Source organism: Capricornis sumatraensis, chromosome 6, assembly GCF_032405125.1.
Source record: "Capricornis sumatraensis isolate serow.1 chromosome 6, serow.2, whole genome shotgun sequence".
Classification (NCBI taxonomy): domain Eukaryota; kingdom Metazoa; phylum Chordata; class Mammalia; order Artiodactyla; family Bovidae; genus Capricornis; species Capricornis sumatraensis.
The window spans coordinates 99378815-99400205 of NC_091074.1; the positions used below are offsets into that span (position 1 = coordinate 99378815).

Below are 21391 nucleotides of genomic sequence, written 5' to 3' on the forward strand. Positions count from 1 at the left end.
TATTTATAAGATGTATGGACTGGAATTTGATCATTCCTCTTTGAAAAAATAATTCTGAATTAATTTTTGAAAGTATATGGTAGCAATGATGAAACGGATCACGGAAAAGTAGACTTAGATGTTGTGAAAATAGTCTGTTTAACAAGCAGATTGGAATAAAGCCGACTGTCATTTAAACTACTTTAAGATACATTCATTTTTAAAGAGAGTATTTGTTTTAACATAAATAAACCAATGGTATCAGTGTTTGTGAATAAAATGCAAAAATGATTGTTAACAATTGGTGCTCTTTGTGTGAGCTTAAAAATCATCCCAGACCTCTATCCAAATTTGTTCTGTAGTAATAGCTATACTAATAGATTGTTGATGTTTAAAGATCTGAAGTGTGAGTATGTGTTCAGCTGTTTAACATGTAGTTTAGGTATTCAGAAGTATGCATGTAGAATTTAAGAATATGTTCAAAATATTAATTTTAATATTTTGTTTGGAAAAGCATGTTATAATATAATGTTTTCACTATATGGCCTCTGTTTTGGTGTGTTTATTTACTGCATTCTTTGATACTGATATATCAGTACATTTAATATGTGAGATTAATGGAAAAAACAGATTTCTGTTCAAAATTCCCAGTTGCTTTTTATAAATAATGTTTGAAATTGTCTAAAGGCAAAAGGCTTCACCCATCACTTAAAGTTTGCTTGTTTAGTTATTTGGCTTCTAGGCTTAATATTAGTAACACAGTGGCTTTAGGGAACTTTTCTTTTTAAAAAGCTTCCCTCTTCTACCCACACAGTCTTATTTGAGCCCCTTAGTCAGTCAGTAAGCATGTTTGGAACAGCACCCAGTGCTTTGCGAGGGTTCATATTGCAGAACAGTCATCTATGGGTATTTGTAGTTACAAATACTTGACCAGCCTCCAGGGGTGGGGCTTCCAACCCTTTAAGCAACCCTGTTGCCCGTTATCAAGCTAACTTTTTGCTCTCGGTGCCAGAATTGATTGTGGTAAGACATCTTTCACTGAGAACTAATTAAAATGGAGCATAATGGGTCAGCTTCAAATGCTGATAAAATCCACCAGAATCGCCTGTCGAATGTGACAGAAGATGAAGACCAAGATGCCGCTCTCACCATTGTGACTGTGCTGGACAAAGTCGCTGCCATCGTGGACAGTGTGCAGGCCAGCCAGAAGAGGATAGAGGAGAGACACAGGGTGATGGAGAACGCCATCAAGTCCGTCCAGATCGACCTGCTCAAGTTTTCACAGTCACACAGCAACATGGGCTATGTCATTAACAAGTTGTTTGAGAAAACCCGAAAGGTCAGTGCTCACATTAAAGACGTGAAGGCCCGGGTGGAGAAGCAACAAACTCACGTTAAAAAAGTTGAAGCTAAGCAAGAAGAAATAATGAAGAAAAACAAATTCCGTGTGGTCATATTCCAGGTAAGCTGTGTGTTTAACTCAGTGACTGCAATCTTTTGCATGCTTTAATGGCCAGCGTGTCCTATCCGAGTTTCCAGTGTCACATGGTGACTGTTGTATACATGTGTGCGGTGGAGTTCTGTATCAGCAGGGATCTCAGGATAAAGCCATTTCTCTGTTAACTGGTGTACTATCATGTCCGTGTTTTGAGCTTCTCAACCATTCCATGTAATATGAACTGTGGATCATAGCTGAGTCTATTTCTTGCCTTTGAAACTTAATATTGGTAATCCGCTTTTGGGATATTAGCCATATTAGCATGGTGCCCTCTCATAGCCTTTGAGAAGGTTAGAACTAGAAGATAGTGAAGAAGCCTCCAGTTTAAAACACCTCTTTGTTGTATGGAAAAAAAAAAAAAAAAAGAAACTGAGGACCTGTAGCCCCACAATGTGGTTCTTTCCCTTGCTATGGAGAGCCTGGAAAGCCCTAAACAATAAAAATGTAAACTTTGCAGAAATTAATTTGTCTATTGAATTTTTTGCATATAATAATGTGTAAGTCACAGTTATAAGCAAAACAGTATTTCTTGATGAACAATCAGGCAGTTCTTTTTTTTTCTTATAGTTATACAAGCATAGGAGTCACTTAAATAATTCCTTATATTTGGTTATAATGCCTCTTAGCTGATTTTATATGGTAGTTTTCATGTGGCATTGTGTATTGGCCTAGTAAGTTCCTATCTTCCTGTCTTATCTGCACTTGACCCTCATGTTTTTTGAGATAGGAATGCATCCATGGCAAATGCCTAAAACCTATTATATGTTTTAAAACTATTATAAATCAAAAGGGAAAAGCTTGAACTCTCATGGTAGAAAAATTGGAAAGTCATTATCAGTCAGTTCACAGAACACCAAATAAATGAGCAAAATTCCACTTTCACCTATTTAAATATTTACAGTTACTGAAACATATTCTGAGTTTAAGAATAGGAAATAACAAGCACTTTCATTTTCTGCTAGTAGAATATTAATTGGTACATTTCTGGAGGGTGGTTTTGGTAGTATGTGTTAAGAACCTTAAAAATTCACAAACCTTTTGGCTTCAAAATTTCACATCAAAGAACTTGTTATATGTGTAAAATCCGGAATATGTGCAGGGATGTTCACTAGTGCATATATGTAATGTTATCATGCTGTATTTTTTAAATGGATGGATGCCCATATGCATACGGGAAAAGCCTAGAAGAATAAAAACAAATTGAAATAGGAACACAGTTGGATTATGTAGGCGGGTATTTGTAAGATACCAGGGATGTGGGCCATTAATGCCCCAGGGGATTCTTTACACTTTAGTCAGTTCTTTGTAGCCCACTGTTGACTGATAAGGTTACGCTGGCATAGTAAGTGGTATTTTGGATTTGTTGTGAAGAGCCTGTTAGTTATTTAGGAGAAAGAATGAGAAGAGAAGGTTGCTGATTTCAGAGGTAGGCAGGTTGGACTATGCCATCTGAAGGGCTTTGCCATTTCTTCCCCCTTGCCACACCCCCCAAGTCCCTGAAAGTCCTTCTCCAGACTTTTTGGGAAAACACACACACACACACGCATCTGTCATCTTACTATCAGAAGCCTTTGGCAGTGTATGTAATGGGTCTAGATTTAGTACGAGAATATAGTCTTCATTCTTGAATTCACTTTTCCAAGGGCATTAACAGTCATCGGTATATCTCACGCTCCACTTGCATGAGGCATGCCAGGAAACATTCTTAGTATCCAGCATTTCTTCTGAGAACCTTTCTGTGAAGAGTAGACCAGGTAACAATCAAGATTTCAGTTCACTTCAGTTCAGTTGCTGAGTCGTGTCTGACTCTTTGCAACCCCATGAACTGCAGCACACCAGGCCTCCCTGTCCATCACCAACTCAGGAGTTCACCCAGACTCACGTCTATCGAGTTGGTGATGCCATCAAGTGATCTCATACTGTGTCATCCCCTTCTCCTCCAGCCCCCAATCCCTCCGAGCATCAGAATCTTTTCCAATGAGTCAGCTCTTCTCATGAGGTAGCCAGAGTATTGGAGTTTCAGCTTCAGCATCAGTCCTTCCAATGAACACCCAGGACTGATATCCTTTAGAATGGACTGGTTGGATCTCCTTGCAGTTCAAGGGACTCTCAAGAGTCTTCTCCAACACCACAGTTCAAAAGCATCAATTCTTCGGCATTCAACTTTCTTCACAGTCCAACTCTCACATCCATACATGACCACAGGAAAAACCATAGCCTTGACTAGATGGACCTTTGTTGGCAAAGTAATGTCTCTGCTTTTGAATATGCTGTCTAGGTTGGTCATAACTTTCCTTCCAAGGAGTAGGCATCTTTTAATTTCATGGCTGCAATCACCATCTGCAGTGATTTTGGAGCCCCCAGAAATAAAGTCTGCCACTGTTTCCCCATCTATTTGCCATGAAGTGATGGGACCAGATGCCATGATCTTAGTTTTCTGAATATTGAGCTTTAAGCCAACTTTTTCACTGTCTTTCGCTTTCATCAAGAGGCTTTTTATTTCCTCTTCACTTTCTGCCATAAGGGTGGTGTCATCTGCATATCTGAGGTTATTGATATTTTTCCTGGCAATCTAGATTCCAGCTTGTGCTTCTTCCAGACCATCGTTTCTCATGATGTACTCTGCATATAAGTTAAATAAGCATGGTGACAATATACAGCTTTGACGTACTCCTTTTCCTATTTGGAACCAGTCTGTTGTCCCATGTCCAGTTCTAACTGTTGCTTCCTGACCTGTATATAGGTTTCTCAAGAGGCAGATCAGGTGGTCTGGTATTCCCATCTCTTTCAGAATTTTCCATAGTTTTTCATGATCCACACAGTCAAAGGCTTTGGCATAGTCAGTAAAGCAGAAATACATGTTTTTCTGGAACTCTCTTGCTTTTTCCATGATCCAGCAGATGTTGGCAGTTTTATCTCTGGTTCCTCTGCCTTTTCTAAAACCAGCTTGAACATCTGGAAGTTCACGGTTCACGTATTGCTACAACCTGACTTGGAGAATTTTGAACATTACTTTACTACCGTGTGAGATGAGTGCAGTCGTGCGGTAGTTTGAGCATTCTTTGGCATTGCTTTTGGGATTGGAATGAAAACTGACCTTTTCCAGTCCTGCTGGAAAACACTGCTGAGTTTTCCAAATTTGCTGGCATATTGAGTGCAGCACTTTCACAGCATCATCTTTCAGGATTTGAAATAGCTCAACTGGAATTCCATCACCTCCACTAGCTTTGTTCGTAGTGATGCTTCCTAAGGCCCACTTGACTTCACATTCCAGGATGTCTGGCTCTAGGTGAGTGAGCACACCATTGTGATTATCTTGGTCATGAAGATCTTTTTTGTATAGTTCTTCTGTGTATTCTTGCCACCTCTTCTTAATATCTTCTGCTTCTATTAAGTCCATACCATTTCTGTCCTTTATCGAGCCCATCTTTGCATGAAATGTTCCCTTGGTATCTCTAATTTTCTTGAAGAGATCTCTAGTCTTTCCCATTCTATTGTTTTCCTCTATTTCTTTGCACTGGTCGCTGAGGAAGGCTTTCTTATCTCTCCTTGCTATTCTTTGGAACTCTGCCTTCAGATGCTTATATCTTTCTTTTTCTCCGTTGCTTTTGGCTTCTTTTCTTTTCACAGCTATTTGTAAGGCCTCCCCAGACAGTCATTTTGCTTTTTTGCATTTCTTTTCCATGGGGATGGTCTTGATCCCTGTCTCCTGTACAATGTCATGAACCTCCGTCCATAGTTCATCAGGCAGTCTATCTATTAGATCTAGTCCCTTGAATCTATTTCTCACTTCCACTGTATAATCATAAGGAATTTGACTTAGGCCATGCCTGAATGGTCTAGTGGTTTTTCTTACTTTCTTCAATGTAAGTCTGAATTTGGCAATAAGGACTTCAGTGGCTTAATAAAACAGGAGTTTTTGAAAAGTCTTAATTGTCTCGTGTGTGTCTGTTGACATACAATTCTTTTGAAAAGTTGTTTCTATAACCTGTTTATTCCCTGAAACTTGCTATTTTTTTCTTTTTTTTGAGCCCCAGCAGTTATTAGAATGAATAAAAGATGGTATGAAAAAGCAGCTAAGAGGCATAATGCTGTGAAGAGTCTGTAAAATCAAGTTGTGCAGAGTAAGCAGCCCCTTGTCAATAAGCAGTAGCTATCTCATGTGGTTGGGAGTGCTTGTGAAGAAAAGATACTGCAGCTACCAGTGGATTTGGGGATTCTTAGATGTTGGAACACAGAATACAGCATTCATATGGTTCTTTGTAGCAGTTATAATTCTTATAATGTTTTTTGGCTGCTCCACTTGTGGGATCTCAGTTCCCTGACCAGGCACTGAGTCTGTGCCACTGCAGTGAAGGAGCCAAGTCTTAACCACTAGATCACCAGAGAATTCCCAAAATTCTTCAAATTTATTCTTATAGTTAATATATGTATATATATGTGTATACACACACACACACAGCTTTATTGAGACTGTGCCTTCTACTAAAATTAACTTGAAGATGAGTAATTTAGCTGTAACATGCTTACCTTTCCATTTGGGTTTTTCCTCAAAAAGATTTCCCTGGATATATCTCTCGGTGGCAGACTTTATTGGTACTTTATCTCCCCCAGTTGTGTACAGCGGAGCTTTTACCTAATCCTGGACATTGGCTTTGGAAAAAAGTATCTGCTCTGTATCATACAATTATGATTTCTCTTTGAACATGCTTTCACCTTGGTGACCTTCTCACCATGAAAGCCAGGAAGGAGGATTATCATACCTTCTAACAATTTTGCTTACTAACCACATGCCTTTGCTTCCCAAATGAGGTATTAGGCCTTTCCTTAATGATAAGCTCCAGACTTAGAAATATTCAGACTTCTCCTAGCTGTACTACTTTGATAATCATGGCCACTATACTCTGATTCATAGTACTTGTTTTGTTACAAAACTCATCTTCTTACCTAGAATTTTACATGAAAAAATGCATATTAATTATACTTGGAAATCAACTATAATTCAACCCTAATTGTTTTCAATTATTGTTATAGTGTATTCACCACTAACTCATGATATCTCTGAAGCATAGGCATTACAATAAATAGATTCACTTAACAAGTTCTTTCTCTGACTTCACCTCTGTTTTGTTTTGTTGTTAAGCCTGATTTTGTAGAGTTTGTTGTGCACTTGAAGGAGGGTTTGTGATTTCTGAGTTGAGCCAGATCTGATTTCTCTACAGCAGGATTGTGAAGGTTTTTCTCACTGAACAGTAATGATTCTTCAGCCTTGTTTCTAATACCTCCTCAGTCTACACCCACACAGGCAGGGCTGCTGAAGCTGCTCCCTGTAGCAGGTGGTCAGGAAAAGAGAGGAATAAAGTTGCAGCTTCTAACTGATTCATCAGAGAGCTATCAGTTACCCACCCTGACTTTTTTTTTTAAGCTACTAGACTGTCCAGTCCTATAGCCTAATAATTAAATTTTAAGTAAATATCCAAAGAAATAAAGTTCCGGGGATACCTTCTTGACTATCGGGCTGATAGGTTTTGGAATGTATATGAATATATTTCTTACATAGTAAATTTTTTTGGTTGAACAGATTTAATCTGGATCTCAAGGGCACATTTTTTTGTTAGTTTGTTTTGCTTTAGATGTATTCATTTTTTGTCTGTGGTAGGTCTTCGTTGCTACACAGGGCTTTCTTTAGTTGCGGCAAGTGGGGGCTAATCTGTAGTTGTAGTACGCTACAAGGTGGCTTCTCTTGTTGCGGAGCATAGGCTCTAGAGTTTGTGGGCTTTGTCAGTTGTCACACACGGGCTTGGTATTCACAACTTGTGGGCTCTAGAGCGTGGGCTGAGTAGTTGTGATGCATGGACTTAGTTGTGGACCAGGGGTTGAACCAATGTGTCCCCTGCATTGCACAGTGGATTCTTAACCACTGGACCCCCAGGGAAGCCTGGGAGCGTAGTTTCTTTTTAAAAAATTCATCGGTTCAGTTAGAAATCTCATGATCTTTAAAGTTTTTTTGGTTTAGTTTTAAAAGTAACCTGTAAATAGTGAATTGAGGGCCTTTAGCAGCTGTGTTTTTGGGCTCATTCTCAAGGTTACTAGTGTCTGCCAGTTCAGTCCAATTCTCATCCTTACCCTTTGACACATTGACATAGTTATTCCCTCCCTCTCTTCTCTTTTGCACATTTGTAGTCTCCCTTTCTTTTTATTTATTTATTTATTTTAAATTCTTAAATTTTTTTTTTAAATTTTAAAATCTTTAATTCTTACATGTCCCTTTCTTCTTAAAACTTCTTTCCCCTGGGCTTCTGGGGGTGTCCTCTCTTGGGTTTCCTCCTGCCTCACTGGCTGATATTTTTCCATTTTGATTCTTTCTCATCTCTTCCTTCTTATCTTTAGGTTCCAAATCCATTTATCTGTCTATAACACCAAAAATTTCTAAAAATAAATTTTTTGTAACTTATTTGGCAGCAAGACCTAACTTGACTTGAACTCATTTGAAGGCAAAACCCAACCTCAAGTAGCATGAGGCTCTTTGTCCTCTTTATGCCACCCTGGAATGAATGTTCGTATTTTTTTTTCTTCCCAAGATCTCACTGGGAATGTTAGATATTATTTTCCCAAATCTGAAATATTCTGATTTTTAAAAGGTACTTTGCTTCCAGGGAGTTTTGAGTAATGGAGTGTAGACCCACTCACTTAATCTCTTGGTGGTCTCTTTCAACTGGTCATGATTTTTAGTTTCATCTTTATGTTAATGACTCCTAGAGATATAAATCTCTAGTCCAGACCTCTCCTGAATTCTAGACTTATATATTCAACTGCTTACTTGTCATCTCTGCGTGGATGTACAGTGGGCATCTTAAAGTTGGCATGCTCAGCATCTTAGTCAGTATCCTTCCCCTCCAGTCTCTGCCTCCCACTGTCTTCCCAATCTTCAGTTCAGTTCAGTCGCTCAATTGTGTCCAACTCCTTGTGACCCCATGAATCACAGCACACCAGGCCTCCCTGTCCATCACCAATTCTCGGAATTCACTCAGACTCACGTCCATCGAGTCCATGATGCCATCCAGCCATCTCATCCTCGGTCTTCCCCTTCTCCTCCTGCCCCCAATCCCTCCCAGCATCAGAGTCTTTTCCAATGAGTCAACTCTTTGCATGAGGTGGCCAAAGTACTGGCATTTCAGCTTTAGCATCATTCCTTCCAAAGAACACCCAGAACTGATCTCCTTCAGAATGGACTGGTTGGAACTCCTTGCAGTCCAAGGGACTCTCAAGAGTCTTCTCCAACACCACAGTTCAAAAGCATCAATTCTTCGGCACTCAGCTTTCTTCACAATCCAACTCTCACATCCATACATGACCACTGGAAAAACCATAGCCTTGACTAGACGGACCTTTGTTGGCAAAGTAATGTCTCTGCTTTTGAATATGCCATCTAGGTTGGTCATAACTTTCCTTCCAAGGAGTAAGCGTCTTTTAATTTCATGGCTGCAGTCACCATCTGCAGTGATTTTGGAGCCCCCCAAAATAGTCTGCCACTGTTTCCACTGTTTCCCCATCTATTTGCCATGAAGTGATGGGACCAGATGCCATGATCTTAGTTTTCTGAATGTTGAGCTTTAAGCCAACTTTTTCCCAGTCTTAGTGAAATGCAAATCTGTCCTTCATTTGCTCAGGCCCTGGACTTGAGAATCATCACCCTCGATGTCTCCACATGTCAGTCTAGCAGTGGACCCCATTGACTGCTGCCTTCACAGTGGAACTGGAATCAGACCGCTTCTCACCACCACCTCTGCCAACACCCTGACCACCTCTCACCTGAGTGAGCTCAGTGGTCTCTACCTGCTCTCCCTGCTTCTCATCACCCTCGGCTGCCTCATTTCAACAGGGTGACCCTTTTACAGCATGAGTCAAATCATGTCACCCAGAACATTTTAGAAGGCTTCCTATCACACTCCTGGAATAAGAGCTACAATCATTATTGGCTACAGAGCCTTACGTGCGCTGGCCCTCTTGCTCCCTCTCTTACCTTCTCTCCTTCTGTTGACCCTTGATCATTCTGCTTCAGTCACGATGCCTTCTTTGCTTTCTCCTTTCCTCCCTGGGATATGCGTTACCTTCAGGTCTAGGCTTGGATGTCACCTTCTTAGTGAGACCTTTCCGAGCATCCTCCCCAGTCACTGTGTATCCCCACTCCCCATTTTATTTTTCACCTTAACATTTATTACCATCCAACATACTATATAGATAACTTGTTTATTTCTCTTTCTGAGAATACAGGTTCTTTTACTGTTTTACTCACAGGAGGTTCTCAGTGCCCAGAATATTGACTAGTACATTGTGGGTGCTTAGTAACAATTTGTTGAATGAAGGCATGTGTTTCTTTGTTCCAGCAGTCATTTGTTGAGCATACCTACTATGTGCAAGGCACTGTGATAGATGCTGGGCATAAATCATAAATAAGATACACCTTGGCTTTCATGGAACCTATTAATTTAGTGAAGGCCCCAGGGAGACATACATAAATGAATAGAGCTCCAGTTCAATTCAGACTGTGAAAAATATTGTCAAGTCGATGGTTGGATGGCATCACTGACTTAATGCACATGAATCCTAGCAAACTCTGAGAGATAATGAAGTACAGGGAAGCCTGGTGTGCTGCAGTCCATGGGGTCACAAAGAGTCGGACATGACTTATTAAGTGAACAGCAAGTACTTTTGTGTCATTTGGGTATAAATTGGAGACAGAATTGGTCTCTTGGGGAGGTTGGGCATGTTTGACTCAAAGATTTTGTTCACAAAGTTGAGCATTTAAAGGTATTTAATTAAGGTAGCAAAAACCACGTATATGAAGATGTGGAGGGATGAGAACAGCATGTGTTGGAGGGGCTCAGAGTGTTTGTGTGGCTGGACGGGAGGACTGGGAAAGCAGGTGTAGTTCAAACCAAAGAGCTATCTAATTATACTAAAGAATTTGAACTCTTTGTCCTTTGAGTATTGATGAGCTCCCAAATGTTTTAAAGTAGAGGATGGATGTGATCAGATGTATGTTTTAGGAACATTTCACAGGAAATACTTAGGTGATATGGTGGTGAAGGTATTTCATAAGTTCAGGGCTAAGATTACGGAGCCTGAATTAAGACATTGGTAGAGGCAAGGAGGAAGGAAGAGGGAACAGAGTAATTACTAGATGGTAAGCAGTGTTACCGACAGTGCTTGGTGATCAGTTGGATGTTGGATGAGAGCAGGGAATATTTGGGACGGTGATTCTGAGGTTTCTCTCTGGGTGACAACTGGAGGTATTAGTGCTGAGAGGTCCGGGAAAGGGTGACGGCTGGGCCTTGATTTTTGGATAAGTTAGAGGTGCCTGCGTTACATCTAGGTGAAGTCTGCCTGCCAGTTAGAAATGAGTCTTCACCTTAGGGGAAGGGGAGAGGTGAAGGGAAGATTTGTTGAGTCTGCTTGCCATTGGATTTGAAGGTAGAGCAGTGGATAACGTTGCTCAGGGTGAGCTTGGGAGATGAAGAAAAAGAAACCTTGAGAAACACCAGCATTTAAGGAGCGGGTGGAGGATAAGCAACCTGTGGAGGAGATTGAAAAGGTGTGGCTGGAAGGTCCAAGAATCCATAGCTAACAAGCTTGCTTTCTCTCTCCTTCAGGAGGAGGTTCAGTGTCCGACGTCCCTGTCTGTCGTGAAAGACAGAAGCTTGATTGAGAGTCCAGAGGAGGAGGACGAAGTCTTTGATACCCCAGTTGATCTGTCTTCAGATGAAGAATATTTCGTTGAAGAGAGCAGGTCTGCCAGGCTTAGAAAGTCAGGCAAGGAGCGCATAGATAACATCAAAAAGGCCTTTTCCAAAGAAAACATGCAGAAGACGCGGCAGAATTTTGACAAGAAAGTGAACAGAATTAGGACTAGAATAGTGACCCCAGAGAGGAGAGAGCGGCTGAGGCAGTCTGGGGAGAGACTGAGACAGTCGGGGGAGAGACTGAAGCAGTCAGGGGAGAGGTTTAAGAAATCCATTTCCACTGCAGCTCCCTCAAGGGAAGCTTTTAAGATGCGTAGCCTTCGGAAAACCAAAGATCGAGCTGTGGCTGAGGGTCCAGAAGAGGTCCGGGAGGTGGGGGTGGACATCATTGCCAGGGGCGAGGCTCTAGGCCCCATCAGTGAGCGCTACCCCGAGGTGCTCAGTGAAACAGACCCTGAGGAGGCCAGTGCCCCACGTCCTCCCCAAGAAGGTGGGGAGATCTCGACCCCCGAGCCTCTGAAAGTTACTTTTAAACCCCATGTGAAAGTAGAGGATGATGAATCTCTTTTGCTAGATTTAAAGCAGTAATTATAAAGAGGAATTAAATATAATTGTAAGTCTCCTTAATCACACAATCTTAGTTTAATTAATATAGTCATTTACATGTATATGCCATATAGGAAAACATAAATGATATGCTTGTTTCATTTCTTAGATTTTAAATCTTCAAGATAATAAGTTATTAATATACATTTCGTTGTAACCTCCTGGGGAATTCTTTTTTTTTTTTTCCCCTCCCCTGGAGAACATTTTTTTTCCCCTCTCCTCCCCCAGGGCTTATTTGATTCTATCAGCTTCTTCTCTTAGGTCACTCTCATGGCAGCTGTGGATTTTTAAGTTCATTTCTCTTGCCCATCAAAAAAAATAGTTTCCTAGTGAGGGCTAGTTAGGTATTTGCTGCTGCTGCTGCTGCTAAGTCGCTTCAGTCGTGTCCAACTCTGTGCGACCCCATAGACGGCAGCCCACCAGGCTCCGCTGTCCCTGGGATTCTCTAGGCAAGAACACTGGAGTGGGTTGCCATTTCCTTCTCCAGTGCATGAAAGTGAAAAGTGAAAGTGAAGTTGCTCAGTCATGTCCGACTCCTAGCGACCCCGTGGACTGCAGCCTACCATGCTCCTCCATCCGTGGGATTTTCTAGCCAAGAGTACTGGAGTCGGGTGCCATTGCCTTCTCCAAGGTGTTTGCTAGTCTGCAACAAATGAAGGGCAAATTTGTGGCCATGATTTATTTGCAAGTCAACTCTTGATTTTGGTCTAGATTAATACAAGGTGAATAACTCATGTGTGGATTTTATCTATCTGTTCAAATCAATAGATTTGTTAGTAAATTGGCAGTCACACCCCTTTTTGATGCCTTTGCATAAAAACATGGAAGTGCTGGACTCGAGCACTCGGTTCTGGCATCAGAGCCTTGCTTATAGCAAGCCACTTGGCAAGTCGTCTGCTAATCGTCTGGTCAGTGAAATGAAGAGAGTTCACCTGTACTGCCCACCCCAGAGGACTGCTGTGAAGATTAATGAAATGTTACACATTCTGGGGGCAGCAAGAACCATTTCCAGAGAAAAGAAACCCCACTGGTTCCTCAAAAATAGAATAGAAATAATTACATCTTCTGAAAAAGCCATGAGCTCCAAGCAGTAAGGACCTAGGTGGGACAGACACTAAAGTTGGTTTTCCTTTTCACAGAATCAGGAATGAAAAATAAAGGTTTGGGTGACATCTTTTTCATCAGAGACTAAACCCAGATCTTGGGTTTGAGTTGGGTCTTAAAACATTTCCTGGAAAATTCTCCTCTGATTTTCTTCTGCACAGATCTCTGGTGGACTAGAGCAGCATGCTTGAGCATCATGAACTCTGCAGCTGTGCTGTGTCTTCAAGAGGCCTCTCTAAAGCCAGGCCTTGTGCAGTCTTCGGAAATGACCTCAGATGTTCTGATTTCTGGAGTGAACCCCTCAAGGCCCACCTGTCTAAAACAGTGTTCAGGGAGTTCATCACAGCTGCTTTGGGAGGAAGCCAGCTTCTACCTGTCAATTAGCTGTAAATCTTAACTGATCAGCTAAGTAGCTGATTCAGAAGTAGATATTATTGTTAAAGAGAAAAATGATCATACTGGTTCTTCAATTATGTATGTTTAAACCTTTTGATTTGAGAAAGGGAAGAAATGGAATTATGGAATTAGAAGAATCTGGAGTTTTGGACAACAGTTAGCTTTCAGATCAGTTTTAGATGCTCTGGTAGTAACTAAAAATTGTACACGCACACACACAAATCAGCTTTAAAATATTTAACTGAGTTACCCAGCTATTGGGTTTGGGAGTTTGATTCAGTATCATTTCCTCTTCACTGTGCATGAATACATAAAATTGTGAATTATTCATCTCATTATCTTTTTATAAAGTGTATACAGCTTTGAACAATACTTCAAAAGGAATAATTTTTAAAATGTTATGGTTTAGCAAAAGCTTGGATGCCTAATCAAATATTTCCTTAAAGCCATAATAAATTTGAATTAAAAAAGATATTAATACAAAGTTTGATGTCATTGTCCTATTTGTAAATATTTTTGCTGATAATAAAAGCAAACAATATGGCATGAATCTGATACAGTAACCCTGCTTATGATAGATATGTTTCTAGGTTAAGGAGGATGTAAAGAAGTTATAGGCTGTGTTTTTTCTGGCACCATGCAGAGTAATGGAGAAGGAAATGGCAACCCACTCCAGGATTCATGCCTGGAAAATTTCATGGACAGAGAAGCCTGGTGGGCTGCAGTCCATGGGGTTGCAGAGAGTAGGCCATGACTGAGCGCATCAGTACAGTATGCAGAGTAAATAGCAATTGAACTAACTTTTTTTTTTTTGCAGATACCACTGTCAAGTAATTTTTGTCAAGTCCTTTTGTTTACTGACTCATTATATAACCAGGCTTTACATGTTAATGAAATGTTTCCCACATAGGTACATGAATTTTGATATAGAAGACATTGTAGCCTGGTCAACTCTTCATCATGGTGGACTTTGAACAATTTCCATATTCCCAGAGGTTCATTGTAACTTTTAAAATTTCCTTTAGGCTGTGCTAGGTCTTCCGTGATCTACCGGCTTTCTCTAGTTGTGGGAAGTGGGGGCTGCTACTCTCTAGCTGTGGTGTGCCTTCTTCTCGCCCTGGGGGCTCCTCCTGCTGCAGAGAGAACATGGGCGCAGTAGTTGTGTTGCACAGGCTTAGTTGCTCCATGGCCTGTGGGATCTTCCCAGACCAGGAATCAAACCCATGGCCCCTGCATCAGCAGGCAGATTCCTGACCACTGGACCACCAGGGAAATTGATTCATCGTACTTTACACTGCTTGTTTGGCACTAGGATTTTCCCCTCTGTGTTCCTTCTGTCTCTGAACATCTCCTCCCATGTTTAAAGCATTCTTCAATTCCGTATTCATCATTTTTTCTTTTACCCTGTTGTCTTGACACAAAGAATGTCTCTTTATTATATAGACTGCAAAATCAAATATCTTCATTTAATGCAAGGAATAATCATCAGCATTTTCTCTTCTTAAAGTTTCAGACAACACAGAACAGATTTTGTGCTTATTGTACTCTTTGTGGTTTTGAAATTTTTGTTAGATTTTAAACCGTTTATTGTGATTGCAGCCATGAAATTAAAAGACGCTTACTCCTTGGAAGGAAAGTTATGACCAACCTAAACAGCATACTAAGAAGTAGAGACATTACTTTGCCAACAAAGGTCCGTCTAGTCAAGACTATGGTTTTTCCATTGGTCATGTATGGATGTGAGAATTGGACTGTGAAGAAAGCTGAGCACTGAAGAATTGATGCTTTTGAACTGTGGTGTTGGAGAAGACTCTTGAGAGTCCCTTGGACTGCAAGGAGATCCAACCAGTCCATTCTAAAGGAAATCAGTCCTGGGTGTTCATTGGAAGGTCTAATGTTGAAGCTGAAACTCTAATACTTTGGCCACCTGATGAGAATAATGGACTCATTTGAAAAGACCCTGATGCTGGGAAAGATTTATGGCGGGAGGAGAAGGGGACGACAGAGGATGAGATGGTTGGATGGGATCACCGACTCGATGGACATGATTTTGGGTAGACTCCAGGAGTTGGTGATGGACAGGGAGGCTTGGTGTGCTGCAATTCATGGGGTCGCAAAGAGTCGGACACGACTGAGCAACTGAACTGAACTGAACTGACTGAAATAAAATCATTGGCAGGATATATCCCCTTTTCTTTCTGTGGGGGAGAACAATGCATCATCCATAGACACTCGGGGCCTGGAGCTCTCTCTTAGGGACTTCTACAGAACAGACAGAAGAGAGGAGGGGAGTGCACCTCTGTCTCCTGCATGAGATGGACCCAGAGGCTTTTGTCTCAGGGTCTGCATGGCCTGGGTCTAGCTCAGAGTTTAGTAGAAAAGGCCCAGTGAGAAAAAGTGGTAAGAGGAGCATGATAATTCAGCATAATACATGCTGAGCATGTATTTTTTGTGGTGTGTGTAAGCTCCCTTGAGCAAGTTTTCATAAATTTAAAATACAAACTAAACTACAGTATTTTCATTTTGACTTTATTCTTTGCCTTCCATGTACATAAAAGGGTTTGGTTCAGAGCAGTCAAATTCATTGTGATTGAGCTGGAGAGTAGGCCATGTTATGTAAAATATTTCACAGAATTTTGTAATTTGTAAACTTTGTAATTCCCCTTGCATGAAATTACTGGAGCTGCTTTTCTTATGAGACATGTTTTCTACAGCTTTTATTGAACCCTACTAAAAATATTTTAAGTTCCAATCCCCAGATAATTGCTCTGCCCTATCTGAGTCAAGACCAGGGGGAGTGACCACTGTGGTCTCATCTTGAGTTCTGTTGGAATTGGGGGCATGCTAGTTAATCTGGTCTGTAGTGGATGAAAAATGAAGAAGCCTGAGAGCTGAGTTTTGTGTGTCATTCTTGTGACCATTTCTGAGTGTTGTGATTTCTGAGGATTTGCAGCTGTCCTTAGCAAGTCCGAGTCCTTCAGTGAATTTCATGGGTGGATAGGAGATGGAGGCTAGCTAGCTCTTTGGGTGCATGTCTTAGGATGGCCAAGGATCCCCAAGAGGACAGAAGAGTGGCAGAATATCCTCAGGCTTTGAGTTTGCTTTGGGTATCTTCTCTAAGTTAACTGTGCTAGTCAAGGGCTCTCCCAGACTGCCCTGCCACTTGATGCCTTTGCTCATGCTGTTCATTTCCCTTTCGGCCTGGGAGATGAGTTTCAAGTTCAGTAATAATGTCCATCCATGAAGAAGTCTGAGCGCCGAAGAATTGATGCTTTTGAACTGTGGTGTTGGAGAAGACTCTTGAGAGTCCCTTGGACTGCAAGGAGATCCAACCAGTCCATTCTGAAGGGAATCAGCCCTGGGATTTCTTTGGAAGGAATGATGCTAAAGCTGAAACTCCAGGACTTTGGCCACCTCATGTGAAGAGTTGACTCACTGGAAAAGACTCTGATGCTGGGAGCGATTGGGGGCAGGAGGAGAAGGGGACGACAGAGGATGAGATGGCTGGATGGCATCACTGACTCGATGGACGTGAGTCTGAGTGAACTCCGGGAGTTGGTGATGATCAGGGAGGCCTGGTGTGCTGCAATTCATGGGGTCGCAAAGAGTCGGACACGACTGAGCGACTGAACTGATGTCCTACTTTTAGCTTTTCATGGTTACCTCCCACCCCTTAGGGAGGGCATGATTATTTACTCCATATATCCAATATACATAACACCTTTGATCTGCCAGATTCTGTGTGAGGCACAGAGGATTCAAACGTGAATAGAACACAGTCCTTAACCCCTCTGCTCCCCCGCCCCTCCCCTTTCTCAGCCCTCATCTCAGCCTCACTGCTTCTAGGAAACTGTCAAAAATTTTGCAGCGTGACGAGGACTGTGTGTAAAATGATGAAACTATAGAGTTGGAAGCTGTCGATATAGAATTTTAATGATAATGTCTGTCATACAACTTATCATTGTATTTTAGCTCATTTGTGTGACTGTCTCCCAGACCAGGCTGTACTTCTCAGGGGCAGGAGCTCTGTTCTGCTCTTCTTTGGGTCTGCAGCATATATCCTGTCTGCAGCCTCCCAAGTGCTAGCCATCATTGTTGTTCTGTTGCTAAGTTGTGTTCTATTCTTTGCAACCCCAAGGACTACAGCACACCAGTCTCCCCCATCTTTCACCGTTTCCTTGAGTTTGGTCAGACTCATGTCCATTGCGGAGAAGGAAACGGCAACCCACTCCACTATTCTTGCCTAGAGAATCCTATGGACAGGGGAGCCTAGTGGGCTGCCATCTATGGGGTCACACAGAGTCGGACACAACTGAAGTGACTGATGCGACTTAGCACGCATGCATGCATTGGAGAGGGAAATGGCAACCCACTCCAGTATTCCTGCCTGGAGAATCCCAGGGACGGAGGAGCCTGGTGGGCTGCTGTCCACGGGTTCACACAGAGTCGGACACGACTGAAGTGACTTAGCAGCAGCAGCAGCATGTCCGTTGAGTCAGTGATGCCATCCAACCATCTCATCCTGTCATCCCTTTCTTCTGCCTTCAGTCTTTCCCAGCATGGGGGTCTTTTCCAGTGAGTCAGCTCTTCACATCAGGTGGCCAAAGTGTTGGAGCTTCAGCTTCACCATCAGTCCTTCCAGTGAATATTCAGCGTTGATTTCCTTTAGGATTGCCTGGTTTGTTCTCCTTGCTGTCCAAGGGACTCTTTAAGAATCTTCTCCAACACCACAGTTTGAAAGCATCAGTTTTTCAGTGCTCAGCCTTCTTTATGGTCCTACTTCTTCATCTGTACATGATTGCTGGAAAAACCATAGCTTTGACTCTATGAACTTTTGTTGGCAAAGTGACGTCTCTGCTTTTTCATACACTGTCTAGGTTTGTCATAGCTTTTTTTCCAAGGAACAAGCGTCTTTTTAATTTCATGGCTGCAGTCATTTGGTATCATGAATCCAGAGATGGACTCCCTGTACCTCAGGAGCTTTTTCCTGGTGAAGAAGATAGGCATGGAATCCAGCATCATTGCTGTGTGATTGCATTCTCAGATTTAAGAAAGGGTGATGGGAGCATAGAGGAAGCTCACAAGCTGGGGAGGGCATGTCAGGGAAAGCTGGAGAAAATGGTGCATCACTTGGCATTTGAAGACCATCGAGATTCAGCCAAAAACAGAATTCAAGGCAAGATGCTGCTAGAGAGGTGGTATGAAGGTGTTTTGGGTTTTATGTCAGAGGCCATGGAAAGCCATTGAGATTTTAAGCCACGGTAGTGCCATGACTGATGCTTGTGGAAGGATATTCTGTTAACAAACCAGGGGCAAGGAGACCAGTTACTGGGGCCCTTGCATTTTTTTCAGGTGAGAGAGTAGCATCTGCTCTCAAGCATTAACAGAGCTCTGAATGGGATACACTTAGATGTGGGTTGTGATGGAGTGCAAATTTAGCCAGGTTTTTGACTTGGGTGGGTGGTCCTGCCATTCCCTGAGGTGGGAAATACTGACTCTATCTGGGGAGCTCTGAGATAGGCACTCTCCTCATGCCCCTGTTACTCTCTGCTCTGACAGCCTTTGTTGCTCATCCCTGGCATAGCCTGTGAAAGAGGAGCCGTGTGTATAATCCAGAAGCTCCCACCCTGGAGGTCTGCCTGGCTTAGCCATTGTGTGTCTCACCCATGCTTGAGGAAGGCCTGATTTGGAATGATCCTTTCTTGTTCTTGCAACTGCTTGCCCTCTCTATCAGGACTGAAAAGTCTTTGGGAAGCAACATTGCCTTTCAGATCTAAGGCCATCATGAGAGCTTCTCTGTCATCAACATCTTTGATCCGGGCCAGATTTTTGTCTGCTCATGTGTGGTCCAAAGAAAAGCTACCCTTGATCTTAAAATGGTTGTCTTTGGTTTGTTTCTCTTTTTTCTAATTTCTTTGTTGTTTGGCACCCAAGAATTCTAGCTAAAGCTGTGCTTGATATTCAGTAAAAGCTGCTAGGACCTGGTACCTTGGTTGAGGCCAGTTGCTTGAATTCATGTAGCTACTTGGCTGCCATGGTTTGCAGTAAGAGCCTCAATCTCACCATGTGTACTTTGGTTTCATATCTCATCCCTTGGTGTCTGACACATTTCATCTGAGGCATGGCATCACAAATGTATTAGGGGTTCAACATGGGCTTTGATGCAACCCATTTTTCTTCTCTTCCAGGGTTCTGACTGATGGAAAAGTTCATATAAGGATCACCAGCAAAATGGAGCAAGGTGTCACCCTGTTGCTGGGTGGGTGGATTTCAATACATCTCCTGAATGTAGAGCATCTGGAAAACTCTGTTGGAGAATGTGGCTTAGACTTGACACAGGAGAGAGATCCTTCTGTGTCCCCGAGGACCTGCATACTCTGTGTGGCAGTAAGGAGAGCAAAGTTTGTGGTGCAGAAGCAGGGTCTGTTTTATCAGCTAGCAGTGAAGTCCACAGGCCAGCCTCACATACTCAGCCAAGGGGAGTAGGGGCTTTTGGCCCCCACCTTGAGTCACCAGGCTCAGGTGGGAGGTTGTTAGGAGATGGGAGGCAGAGAGACTTTTGGCCCAGAAAATCCACCACACCAGCACAAAGGGTCCACTTTGAAGCTGTAGCCTGGTTTGTGCTATTGAGGCCCAATGCGCAGAGTTAAACCTAGCCCAGGGGAGGTAGCTACTGCTTCTGAAGTGCTGATGCTCGGTGAAGACCACATGGAGGCCAGGCAAGTAGGAGATTACAGATCCCAGCCCAGAGGAGAGGGCTAGAGAAACACACTTAGACGAAGCACAGGTAAATGAAATTGTGGGTTTTCATGAGAAAACTCTGGCAGTTTGACTTTGACAGAAACAATGGATAAAGATCATTCAAGAAAGGAAGGGGTGCAGAAGTTACCTAACTTGTAAGTTAAGCCATTCTTCTAAACCATTCTTCGTGTGTTCTCATTTAAAGAATAAGTTTCTCCTGATCACTCTATTATTAATATCTTTGTCAGTTCAGTTCAGTTCATTCACTCAGTTGTGTCTGACTCTTTGAGGCCCCATGGACTGCAGCACACCAGGCCTCCCTGTCCATTACCAACTCCTGGGGTTTACTCAAACTCATGTCCATTGAGTTGGTGATGCTATCCAACCATCTCATCCTCTGTTGTCCCCTTCTCCCCGCACCTTCAGTCTTTCCCAGCATCAGGGTGTTTTTCAAATGAGTCAGCTCTTCGCATCAGGTGGCCAAAGTGTTGGCGTTTCAGCTTCAGCATCAGTCCTTCCAATGAATATTCAGGACTGATTTCCTTTAGGAAGGACTGGTTGGATCTCCTTGCAGTCCAAGGGACTCTCAAGAGTCTTCTCCAACACCACAGTTCAAAAATATCTATTCTTCGGTGCTCAGCTTCCTTTATAGTGCATCTCTCATATCCATACATGACTACTGGAAAAACCAAAGCTTTGGAATAGATGGACCTTTGTTGGCAAAGTAATGTCTGTGCTTTTTTAATATGCTGTCTAGGTTGGTCATAACTTTTCTCCCAAGGAGCAGGTGTCTTTTAATTTCATGGCTGCAATCACCATCTGCAGTGATTTTGGAGCCCCCCAAAATAAAGTCCCTTACTGTTTCTCCATCTATTTGCCATGAAGAGATGGGACCGGATACCATGATCGTGGTTTTCTGAATATTGAGTTTCAAGCCAACTTTTTCACTCTCCTTTTTCACTTTCATCAAGAGGCTCTTTAGTTCTTCACTTTCTGCCATAAGGGTGGTATCATCTGCATATCTGAGGTTATTGATATTTTTCCTGGCAACCTTGATTCCAGCTTGTGCTTTCTGCAGCCCAGCGTTTGTCATGATGTACTTTTCATATAAGTTAAATATCTTTGTAGGGGCAAGAATTCTCTTTTCAAACAGTGGTTTCCAAACCTCCCTGATACAATTCACTTTAAGAGAAGAGAAACACTAAATATTGTTCGTAGCTTAAGTTTAGAAGTATAATGGACACTGCAGTCTGGAGGGTTTGGTTCAGTTTGTTGCATTCTATTAAGGTTATTACTTAATGGCTAAAGTTTGCCTACAACAGAA

General features: G+C 42.2%; 1 protein-coding gene across 1 annotated transcript; it reads left to right on the forward strand.

Annotated features, from left to right (window-relative positions):
* The first annotated feature begins 1033 nt into the window (after window positions 1–1033).
* On the forward strand, window positions 1034–11808 carry CAVIN4 (caveolae associated protein 4). The gene is made up of 2 exons (XM_068974716.1): window positions 1034–1441; window positions 11131–11808. Exons 1-2 carry the CDS (start codon window positions 1034–1036, stop codon window positions 11806–11808), a joined length of 1086 nt encoding a protein of 361 aa, XP_068830817.1.
* The last annotated feature ends 9583 nt before the right edge of the window (window positions 11809–21391 follow it).